Genomic DNA, 12690 nt, shown 5'->3' with positions numbered 1-12690 from the left:
ATAAATGATGGCACAAATATATTTTTAAAGGTTTACTTTTATTTATTTATACATACAAGAACTGGGGTGTAGGCCAGACGTGCAGGGGAGGATGAGAGAATTCACCAGAGACAGAGTGGGGAGCAGAACAGGCAGCTCTCTTAAATACACTGCTGAGGGGAGCAGCTGGAGAGGCCAGAGAGGTCTGCTGTGCCATGTGGGTTGCTCCCTGGCTGGCCTGGGATTGAAATCGTGCTGCTGTGGCTGGTGATAGCTTGATAGCGCTATCTTTAACCCCTGCGCCACCAGGGAGGCCCCACGCATAAATATTTTATTTTTAAAAAAGATTTATTTATGTATTTATGCATACAAGAACTGGGGTACAGGCCAGAGGTGGGAGGATGAGAGGATTCACCAGAGACAGAGTGGGGAACAGAACAGGTGGATTGACTGACATACACTGCTGAGGGGAGCAGTGAGTGAGTCAGGGAAGGTCTGCTATACCATGTAGGTTGGTCCTTGGCCAGGGATTGAACTCGCGCTGCAGTGGTTGTGGACAGTTTCATATGTTGCGTCTTAACCCCTTGTGCCACCAGGAAGGCCCAACATAAATATTTTACAGGATATTTTACTAAAGTATCAGAGAACATCTGCCCTTACTATATAAAAATAGTACAGCTATACACTTCATCCTCTTTCTCAAAGAACTCTCGCCTAAACGGTAGTCGAGACAGGTATTATTTACTCCAATATACAGAGGAATTGTATCCCATTTATAGATGAGGAAACTGGTTTTAGGGGTATGAACTATTCTTAGGGTGTAGGTTATTTGTGTATGATACACAGTATCTGCATAAGTCACCAAAGGAAGTACAGAGTTGAAGAAATCATTCCAAAATGTAAGAATACTAAGCTTTAGAATTTCTTTCTTGAACTAGCCAATCATTTTTATTGTTTAGTTCTATTAAAATCAAACATTCCAGGCCTCTCTGGTGGCACAAGGGGTTAAGACGCAACCTATGAAGCTATCCGCAACCACTGCAGTACGAGTTTGATCCCTGGCCAGGGAGCAACCCACATGTCGCAGCAGACCTCTCCTGTCTTGCCAACTGCTCCCCTCAGCAGTGTAATTCAGTCAATTTGCCTGCTCTGTTCCCCACCCTGTGTCTGGTGAATCCTCTTACCCTCCACACCTCTGGCCTGTACCCCAGTTCTTGTATGCATAAATAAATAAATCTTTAAAAAAATTTAAAAATTTAAAAAATTAAATGAAACATTCCTTTGTCTAAAGGCAGTATTCTTTTAAGTAATATACACAGAGTTCAATTCAACAAATATTTATTGATGGACCACTGATGTTATAGTAACAGAAAGTTAAATAGGATCTTGCTTCAGAGTCGGGAAAGGAAGATTTAAAGTAGGTAAAGATGGTCTCCCTGGTGGTGCAGGGGTTAAGTCTCAGCACTATGAAGCAATCTGCAGCCATTGCAGCATGAGTTCTATCCCTGGCCAGGGAGCTGAACCACAAGCCGCAGCAGACCTTTCCTGTGTCATCTATTGCTCCCCTCAGCAGTGTATTTCAGTAGATTTGCCTGTTCTGCTCCCCACTCTGTCTCTGGTGAATCCTCTTACCCCCAGCACCTCTGGCCTACACCCGAGCTCTTGAATGCATAAATCAATCTTAAAAATAAAAAAAAAAATAAAGCAGGTAAAGGATATAATGAATGTTATCAAAAGGCAGAACACAGACTACCATACAAGCCTCTAGGAGAAGAAATGAAACTACTCAGAATTTTTCCTTAGAAAGCAAACAAAAAATCACTCCTTTTTTTTTTTTTTGGCCTCCCCAGTGGCGCAGCGGTTGAGCGCTGGGCTGCGAAGCTGCCCGCAGCCTCTGCAGCGCCGGTTCGATCCCGGGCTGCTCCCCGGCCACTGGAGGAGGGTCCCACATGGCGCGCAGACCTCTCCTGCCGCCCGCTGCTCCCCTCAGCAGTGTGCTTCGGTCCTTCTGCCTGCTCTGCTCCCTGCTCTGGCTCTGGTGAATTCTCTCACCCTCCCGCGCTTCTGACTGTACCCAGCGCTTGTATAAATAAATGAATAAATCGTTAAAAAAAAAAAAAGAATTAAAAAAAAATCACTCCTTTTTACTAGATATACAATCCAAAACTAGTCGAATAATCAGAAGTGGACTAATACATAAAAGTCAAAGTGAGAACTGTATCATTTATTGAAATATAATATCGCTAACAAAGGTAGAACACCTTTTTTCTCAGCAGATAAATGCAAAGCTGTATTACCAAAGTAATTGGCAGAAAAAGATCATCATCTAACTACTTTTCAGGACAGTTTTATTCAGGAAGTTCTAATTTGTGGATACTCAATAAATATGAAAACGCCAAAGATAAGGCCAAGGATAACAACAGGAGAAAAAGTCCAATGAAATGACAACCACAGTTAAGTAACTTTCACTTAATTAGGCAAATATGATGATTCACCCACTTCAAGAATTAATGAAATATGCTCTAATCAGATATATTGAATACTTATGCTACACAATGTACAAGGAAGCCAATTTAAAATGCAAATTTTAATGAATATTTAATATTTTAAAATTTAAAAACATAGTTTTCTTTCTTCATTAGTGTTAACTTTTTCACTATGGGTGCCTCTTTATTTTATTTTATTTTTTTAAAGATTTAATTAATTAATTAATTAATTAATTTATACAAGCACTGGGTACAGTCAGAAGCACGGGAGGGTGAGAGAATTCACCAGAGTCAGAGCGGGGAGCAGAGCAGACAGAAGGACCGAAGTACACTGCTGAGGGGAGCAGCAGGCGGCAGGAGAGGTCTGTGCGCCATGCGGGACCCTCCTCAGGTGGCCAGAGAGCAGCTGGGGATCAAATCGGTGCTGCAGAGGCTCTGGGCAGCTTCACAACCCAGCGCTCAACCACTGCGCCACCAGGGAGGCCCCTCTTTATTTTTTTTTTTAAGATGTATTTATTTATGCATACAAGAACTGGGGTGTGGGAGGTGAGAGGATTCACCAGAGACAGCATGGGGAGCAGAACAGGCAGACTGACTGAAATACACTGTGGAGGGGAGCAGCGGAAGAGACAGGAGACATCTGGCCATGTGGGTTAGCTCCTTGGCCAGCCAGGGGATCGAACTCATGCTGTAGATGCTGCGGATAACTTCACAGTGCTGTGCTTATCCCCTTGCGCCACCAGGGAGACCCCAATGGGTGCCTCCTTATCCCAAGAGGCATGGAGTCAAGATTTGTCAGACTCTGTCATCAAGAGTTTGTAGACATCAGTTTTAGTTCCCGAAAGAAACAAGTATGTAGAAAGCGTACCGGGCATACATGTGTATTCTCTCTTTCTGGCTAACCAAAACCATTTTATCGAGAGAAAAAAATACCAGGAGGCTATTTTCTGGAGACCCTTGGGTCTCAGACCTCAGAAATGGGGCTCCCAGACTCATGATCTGTTAGGAAAGGACTAGAAAGAGCTTTCATAGTTGGGCCACCCTTTGTGTCTCAGATACCATGCTGAGTTCAGGTTCTGTGCCCGTATTCTAGGTTGAAGCTTGGCCGTGGATTCACAGGAAAGGTCTGTAGATCCCACAGCCTTGTCTTGGAGGTAAGATCTCCTAGGGCAAGTCTGTATACTTGTGGGTGGAGTCATATGGTAGACACTCTGGGCAGCATTGCCGGTTGATGTCCATCTCAATGAGGACTGCTTGGGGCAGATCCACTTGGCAGCAGGCTGCTAATATTACCAGGTAGGTGATGATGATATCACTAGTTCTTCTTGAAGGCTGATTGCACCCTGGGGGGCCAGGTTGGGGGCCAAACTTCTCCTAGGGTTTCACTGTAAGAGTTCTGTTAGCCTCCTCACTTCCCCCATGGAGGCCAGGAGTAGGTTCCGGGGCTGGTAGAACTGGTTCTAGTGTCCCTCAGCAGCAAACTCAGCACAGAGATAGATTAGAGAGTGGGGTCTGGGCTGAAGGTGAACTGAGAGGCAGGCAGTAGCAGTGCCCCCAGGTTCTTTACTTTTATTTTTAACCATCACCTTCATAATGTCCCAACCATAATAGATCAATCCTTAGTGCCCCTCTACACCACAAAAAAATGACTGCTGTACTGAAAATCCATGGGTATAAAGGGTAAAAGATGATTGTGTGCCTTCTCTAAAATAGAAATTTTTCATTCAGAGTTTTTCAAAAAAGAGTTTACCAATACCAATATTTTATATTCTTTTCACAAGGCAATGTTTACAGATATAGGCATATATAAAAATTCAAATAGTATCTTAAGATTAGTGTACCTTAAGGGCCTCCCTGGTGGCGCAAGGTTTAAGTACAGCGCTGTAAAGCTATCGGCAGCCTCTGTAGCACAAGTTCGGTCCCCCGCCAACCAGGGAGCAACCCATATGGCGCAGCAGACCTCTCCTGTCTCGCCTGCTGCTCCACTCAGCAGTGTATTTCGGTCAGTCTGCCTCTTCTGTTCCCCACTCTGTCTCTGGTGAATCCTCTCACCCCCCGCACCTCCAGCCTGTAAACCAGTTCCAGTATGCATAAATAAATCTTTAAAAAAGGTTAGTGTACCTTAAGATTTATGTACCTTATATATAGTTTATACCTAATTAAAAAAGAAGAAAGGGGGATATGTAAAATTTGCTAATAAAAACTCAAAGACATTCCTGTGGCAGAAGCATGAGGGGATAAATTCCCTGATGTTCAGGTTTGACAAGACAATTATAGATCTAAAAATGAAAGAGTGATAAGTAAAGAGAACACAAATATCACTAATATTTAATAGTGACCATAAATATTTAGGAAGCCCTTAAGTGGAGCTAAGTGGAGTTCATGAAAAGTTATGCCAGTTCTGGGTCTCCCTGGTGGCGCAGGGGGTTGGGATGCAGCCTATGAAGCTGTCCACAGCCACTGCAGCACAGGTTTGATCCCTGGCCAGCTGGAGATCTAACCACACGGCGCTGACCTTTTTTGTCTCACCCACTGCTCCCCTCAGCAGTGTATTTCAGTCAATCTGCCTGTTCTGTTCCCTGCTCTGTCTCTCGTGAATCTTCTCACACCTTGGCCTGTACCCCAGTTCTTGTATGCATAAATAGATGAATCTTTAAAAAAAAGTTATGCCAGTTCCTTTCCATGAAATATTTCACCTTTAGGGGTTCGTAGGCAGCAAACGTGGCACTGCTCTCCAAGTACTCTTCATATTCAATCACACTCACTGTTACCAGAGTATGGCCCAGAGATTTGGCTGCTATATGTGCACTAGAACAGTGCATTGGTCCAGGTCTTTGAATACCTGTAAATCAAAAAACATGCTTTTAATAGGGAAAACAAGCAGTTAGTTCTCAATAACAAGCAGTTAGTTCTCAATAAACAAGCAGTTAGTTCTCAATAACATCAATCTATAAAAATATAAGAATATCAGTATATTATAAAAACTACTTTGATCTCACATACTACTATTAGGCCCCAATAACAGTTTATATCAAGTTGATATGAAAACATGTTCTTTCTAATAACATGTAAGACATATACTGTGAGGCTACAAATATAAGCATAGATCCTGACTTCAGGACATAAACAGTTTAAAGGTACAAGTGAACATTTACATAAATTTAAATATTGGTAGAAAACAATAAGCATCGGGGCCTCCCCGGTGGTGCAGCGGTTGAGCACTGGGCTGCGAAGCTGCCTGTAGCTTCTGCAGTGCCAGTTCGATCCCCGGCCGCCGGTGGGGGTCCCACATGGCATGCAGATCTCTCCTGCCACACCCGCTGCTCCCCTCAGCAGTATACTTTATCAGTCTGCCTGTTCTGCTCCCTGCTCTGGTGAATTCTCTCACCCTCCCGCACTTCTGACTGTACCCGGTGCTTGTGTAAATAAATAAACAAAGCAAGAAAGAAAGAAAAAAAAGAAAACAATAAGCAACATATAAGCTTAGAAAACAGAAAAATTACCTCTAGCTGAAAAGATCACAGGTTTAGATATGTAGAGGAGAGTATCTCAAGCTGAATGCACAGAGTAGAAATATAAATGAGACACAAATGAATATAAGGAGGAGATATATGGGAAATTTTTAAAAGATTTATTTATTTATGCATACAAGAACTGGGGTACAGGCCAGAGGTGCGGGGTGAGAGGATTCACAAGAGACCTAGTGGGGAACTGAACAGGCAGACTGACTGAAATACATTGCTGAGGGGAGCAGTGGGCAAGACAAGAGAGGTCTGCTGCACCATGTGGGTAGCTCCCTGGTTGGGGATCGAACTCATGCTGCAGAGGCTGCAGATAGCTTCACAGTGCTGTGCCTAACCCCATGTGCCACCAGTGAGGCCCAATATATGGGAAATTTTTAAATTTTAATTTTTTTACATATTTAAAAAAGATTTATTTATCTATGCATACAAGAGCTGGGGTGTAGGCCAGAGGTTTCAGGCGAGACAGGAGAGGTCTGCTGCATCATGTGGGTTGCTCCCTGGCCAGCCAGGGATCGAACTTGTGCTGCAGTGGCTGCAGATTGCTTCATTGTGCAGTGCTTAACCCCTTGCGCCACCAGGGAAGTCCTATTTTTTTACATTTTAAAAGTGCCCATTTATTAGACAAGGAGAAAGAAAAAGAGAGGCACCTGCATAGTCACAGGTGGGCAGGACAGTGCGTGGGAGGGTAGGAGGATTCACCAGAGACAGAGTAGGGAACAGAACAGGCAGACTGACTGAAATACACTCCTGAGGGGAGCAGCGGGCGAAACTGGAAAGGACTGCTCACCATGTGAGTTGCTCCGAGGTTGGCAGGGATCAAACTGGCACTGCAGAAGCAGCGGACAGCTTCACAGCGCTGCACTCAACTGCCTGCACCACCAGGGAGGCCCCGTGGCCTCAAATTTAAACTATAGAATTTGGTGGTGTTTTTTTTTTTAAGATTTATTTTATTTATTTATGTGTACAAAAGCTGGGATGTAGGACAGAGGTACAGGGGGTCAGAGGGTTCACTAGAGACAGAGTGGGGAGCAGAACAGGCAGATTGACTGAAATACACTGCTGAGGGGAACATGGGGTGAGACAGGAGAGGTCTGCTGTGCCGTGTGGGTCAGCTCCCTGGCCAGGGATTGAACTCGTGCTGCAGTGGCTGCCAATAGCTTCATAGTGCTGAGAATTAATCCCTTGTGCCACCAGGGAGGCAGTGCAGTTGATTTAGATAGAGTCAAATATGAAAACAAAGAAGTTATAAAATGTAGGTTGGGTTATATCATAGAGGGCCTGGAATGCCCTCTCTAGTATGCATAATTTGGACTACTACACTGGCAATGAGAAGCCTCATTAATTTTTTGAGCAGGAAAAGAAATACCAAAGTTGAACTTTATGAAGATCCATCTGGTAGTGATGATTTAAAGACAAGAACAGGCAGGAGGCCACTCTTCTATTCTAGGTGAGAGATAATGAGAATCTAAGAATTAGGAGAGTCACTCTGAGAACAGAGAAGAGAGATGTGAGTGATACTATATAATACAATTAGCAAGAACAAGGGAGATGTCCAAGTTGATGGCAACTATGAAAACTAAATGAGTTATTATCCAAAAAGTATTCAGAACAGAATCTAAATAGTAAATACTAAGTAACAGAATCTAAATACTAAATACTATGTAAATGTGAGATACTACTACTGCCATTATTACTGATGAAAAAACAATGGTGATCAGGATAATATGAAGTTCAACACAGAAAGTTATATTGGTCTTTATGGAGAACTTATTCATATTATTTTTATTAGAAAAATACGTTTTCTCTTTTTGAATGAATATACCGAATATGTATGTTAAACAGAATTATAGTCCTCTTAGAAAGAGGTATGGGATACATATATTAAAGAGAGGAAGAACTTAGAACTGGAAACAGAAGACCTTCTTAGGAGTTGAAAACTGATACTGTCTGCCCAAAATTAACCCTGTACATATTATTCAATTTCTTTGCCTTTGTTTCTATTTCACAACACCTACTACAAGGCAAGTTGACTACAAGAGCACAGAATAAAGAAAAGAATTTTAAAGAAAGGTAATCATTTTGCAATATATACAAATGTTGGATCATTATGTTGTACACTTGAAACTAACAATGTTATATGTTAATCATTCCTCAATTTAAAAAAAAGAAATATGTTAATTTAGACCAAAATTTGTAGTTTCTGAATCAAAGATTGTACATTTAATTCAAAGGCAAAGAAAGGACAAAATTAACAACATACTGTTACCTTCTTTGAAACGAGTAAAGACTCCTTGCTTATCCATATTCAGAGCCAAAGATAAATGAGAACAGTCTGTGAATTGTACAGACTCTTTGGTCTCCTTACTTATGTGATACATTGCAATGGGGACTTCTATAATCTGGCCAATCTCCACATCAGCATGAAATGGTAACAGTTCCATTTTGTTCAGTTTCAGGACATATATCTGGAAGGGGAGAAAAAATCACCTTTCAAGAAGTTATGTTTGGTAAGTCTTGGAAGAATACATTCCTTGGGCCTCCCCTGGTGGCGCAGCGGTTGAGCGCTGGGCTGCGAAGCTGCCCACAGCCTCTGCAGCGCTGGTTCGATTTCCGGCTGCTTCCCGGCCACCGGAGGAGGGTCCCACAGACCTCTCCTACCGCCTGCTGCTCCCCTCAGCAGTGTACTTCGGTCCTTCTGCCTGTTCTGCACCCCCACCCCACTCCCACCCCGCTCTGGCTCTGGTGAATTCTCTCACCCTCCGCGCTTCTGACTGTACCCAGTGCTTGTATAAATAAATAAATAAATAAATAAATAAATAAATAAATAAATAAATCTTTAAAAAAATAAAAGAATACATTCCTTAAATATTTAAAGGCATATATATACATGAACATACTTGTCACTTTTTTTTTAAGATTTATTCATTCATTCATTCATTCATTCATTCATTCATTTATTTATACAAGCACTAGGTACAGTCAGAGGTGAGGGAGGATGAGAGAACTTTCACCAGAGCCAGAGCAGAGAGTAGAACAGGCAGAGAGGTCTGCACGCCATGTGGGACCCTCACCGGTGGCCGGGGATCGAACCAGTGCTGCAGAGGCTGCGGGCAGCTTCGCAACCCAGCGCTCAACCGCTGTGCCATGAGGGAGGCCCTACTTGTCGCTTTTTATACAAAAACATATACCCTATACTGTGTGTGTGTGTGTGTGTATGACAGGTGTTAAATAAGTCACTCAGTTCATCCCTTAATTGATTTCACTAAAGCATCTAAAACAATATAGCAGGGCCTCGCCTGGTGGTGCAGCGGTTGAGTGCTGGGCTGCGAAGCTGCCCACAGCCTCTGCAGCGCCGGTTCGATCCCCTGCCACCGGCGAGGGTCCCACATGGCGTGACAGACCTCTCCTGCCACGCCCGCTGCTCCCCTTAGCAGTGTATTTCGTCACTCTGGCTATTCTGTTTCTGGCTCTGGTGAATTCTCTCACCCTCCTGCACTTCTGACTGTACCCAGTGCTTGTATAAATAAATAAATCTTTAGATAAAAAAAAAAACCAAAAAAAACCCCAATATAGCAGATATCTGGCAAACTACAACCTATTTTTGTTAAGGTAAGAATGATATATTTTTTAAAGATTTATTTATTTATGCATACAAAAACTGGGGTGTAGACAAGAGGTGCAGGGGGTGAGAGGATTCACCAGAGAGAGTAGGGAGCAGAACAGACAGACCTATTGAAATACACTGCTGAGGGGTGCAGTGGACGAGGCAGGAGAGGTCCACTGCGCCATGTGGGTTGCTCCCTGGCCGGCCAGGGATTGAACTGGTGCTGCAGTGGCTGGCGATACCTTGATAGCGCTGTCTTAACCCCTGCACCACCAGGGAGGCCCTGATATGATATTTTTGAAAGCTATTTTTGTAAGCTAAGAGTGATATTTCTTTAAAAAAATTTTTTTTAAAGATTTATTTATTTATGCATACAAGAGCGGGGGGAGGGGTACAGGCCAGAGATGAGGGGTGGGAATGAGAGGATTCACCAGAGACAGAGTAGGGGGCAGAACAGGTGCATCTACTGAAATACACTGCTGAGGGGAGCAGTGGGAGAGATAGGAGAGTTTTGCTTTGCCATGTGGGTTGCTCCCTGGTCGGCCAGGGATCGAACTTCTGCTGCAGAGGCTGCTGTTTCTTCATGGTGCGGTGCTTAACCCGTTGCGCCACTCGGGAGGCCCTAAGAGTGATATTTCAAGTCATGTGTTGAAATCCTAATCCCCAAAGTGATGGCATTAGGAGGTGAGGATTTTGAGAGGTAATTAGATCATAAGAATAGAACTCTCATAAATACGAATAGTTCCCTTCTATATTTTCTTCTTTTTTTTTTTTGAATAGTGTCCGTATAAAAGAGACACTACAGAGTTCCCCACCCTTTCTGCCATGTAAGGTTACAGCAAAAACACAGATTTCTACGAATCAGGAAGATTCCTTCACCTGACACTGAAACTGTTGGTGCCTTAATTTTGGACCTCTCAGCCTCCAAAACTGTGAGAAACATATTTCTGCTATTAATAAGCCACCTAGTCTATGGCATTTATAGTAGTAGCTCTACAGGACTAAGAGAGTTTTTCTTGTCATTTTCTGTTTCTTTTGCTAGTTCCACTTCCCCTGCCTATGTCCCTTAAAGAACACATATCCCACAAGGTCCATCTTCTCTTTGGACTTTATACACTTTCCCTGGGAAATCTTACTCACTTTCCAAGCTTCAATGACCAACAGACCAACATATGCTGATAACTCCATTTTTTTTTTTTTTTTTTTTTGTGCGACCCTCGCTGGCGGCCGGAGATTGAACTGGCGCTGCAGAGGCTGCAGGCAGCCTCGCAACCCAGCGCTCAACTGCTGCGCCACCAGGGGAGGCCCAACTCCAATTTTTTAACTTCAGTCCTAATCTTTTACTTGAACTTCAGACCCCTATTTCTATACACAGTCCTCTAGATGCTCTACGGGTGAACACATTAAATGTATCAAAAACCGAACTCATCATCTTCCTCTTTTTTTTTTTCTTTTTGGGTTTTCTATTCACCCAGCTACAAGAGTTAGGAACATCTGTATTTTTAAACCTTTTACTTTTCCCCACTCCACTGGGCATTGACTGTTGTTAAGACTACATCTAAAATAACCCTGAATTTGTCCCCTTCTCTTTCACTGATTTCACTAATTCAGGTTAAGGTGACCACTATGTCTTCACTTTCTCCCTTCAATCTAGTCTAATCTACTAGTATATATTACCACTATCTTTCATTCCTGTTTTTATAAGTATTATAGTTGTTATTCTCTGACTATAAAATTAGATATCTTTCCAAACACAGACTTCACCATATTACTGATGTCATCATAACCCTGTGTTGGCTCATCATTGTCTACAGAAAGGGTCAGCAAATGTTTTATGTAAAGAGTCATATAGCAAATATTTTAGGCATCAGGAGTTCATATGTTTCTGTGGCAGCTAGCCAATTCTAGTTGTGACTTTAAAACAGCTATAGATAGGGCCTCCCCGGTGGTGCAGCGGTTGAGCGCTGGGTTGCGAAGCTGCCCGCAGCCTCTGCAGCCGGTTCGATCCCCGGCTGCTCCCCGGCCACCGGGGGAGGGTCCCACATGGTGAGCAGGGGGTTCGATCCCCGGCTGCTCCCCGGCCACCGGGGGAGGGTCCCACATGGTGAGCAGACCTCTCCTGCCGCCCGCTGCTCCCCTCAGCAGTGTGCTTCAGTCCTCTGCCTGCTCTGCTCCCCGCTCTGGCTCTGGTGAATTCTCTCGCCCTCCCACGCTTCTGACTGTACCCAGTGCATGTAACCAAACAAACAAACAAATAATAAATAAATAAATAAATAAGACATGCCTCTAGAAAATTAAAAAAATAAATAAATAAAACAGCTATAGATAATATGCAAATAAATTAGAATGGCTGTATTCAGATAAAACTTTATTTTCCAAAAAGGCAACAGGCTGTGATTTTGACCCTTAGACCTTAGTTTGATACTATGTTTCAAAGTCATGTTCAAGTTCCCACCTCTTTATGATAGTCTCAAGGATTTTCCTTTTATAAACTAACAGAAATTTTACTATACAATTCAAGTAGCTCTCAATTATTTATCACTTTTAATTACCTCACATACCATTTCCTTAAAATGTTATTTAATTTTTCAAATGAATATATCTAAATAGACTAGATATATAAAGTATTTATGTAGACTTTAGAATCTCTAAAGTAGGGGTGATATGCTATCTTTCTTTGAATGTCCTAGAATATAATATGCACTAGCATATTACAAGTGGGAACAAATAGGAAAATGATTTTTAAAACAGTAAAAAATGTCTTCAATCCTTTACAAACAAGATTGATAAAATATGAAACCAGAAAGAACATTACTATGAAGGTCACACATATGATATAACAAAGTGAATAATAAAAATAGATAACATTGGCCTCCCCGGTGGCGCAGCGGTTGAGCGCTGGGTTGCGAAGCTGCCCGCGGCCTCTGCGGCGCCAGTTCGATCCCCGGCTGCTCCCCGGCCACCGGAGGAGGGTCCCACATGGCGCGCAGACCTCCCCTGCCGCCCGCTGCTCCCCTCAGCAGTGTCCTTCGGTCCTTCTGCCTGCTCTGCTTCCCGCTCTGGCTCTGGTGAATTCTCTCACCCTCCCGTGCTTCTG

At 43.0% G+C, this 12690-nt stretch overlaps 1 protein-coding gene across 3 annotated transcripts in view; it reads right to left on the bottom strand.

The window, feature by feature from the left end:
• NUP210L (nucleoporin 210 like) overlaps positions 1-12690 on the bottom strand; it is a 97324-nt gene that overhangs the window by 53341 nt on the left and 31293 nt on the right. For all 3 annotated transcript variants that reach the window (XM_037501042.2, XM_054691735.1, XM_054691736.1), the window contains 2 exons: positions 8256-8454; positions 5162-5307 (listed from right to left, as the gene is read on the bottom strand). In XM_037501042.2, the coding sequence (XP_037356939.1) occupies positions 5162-5307; positions 8256-8454 (345 nt within the window). The remainder of the gene's footprint in view (positions 1-5161; positions 5308-8255; positions 8455-12690) is intronic.

This window comes from Talpa occidentalis, unplaced genomic scaffold (assembly GCF_014898055.3).
Source record: "Talpa occidentalis isolate TD23 unplaced genomic scaffold, MPIMG_talOcc4v2.1 talOcc4.9, whole genome shotgun sequence".
NCBI classification, from domain to species: Eukaryota; Metazoa; Chordata; class Mammalia; order Eulipotyphla; family Talpidae; genus Talpa; species Talpa occidentalis.
The sequence above is the reverse complement of the archived record's forward strand: the minus strand, read 5'-3'. Positions and strand labels throughout refer to the sequence as shown.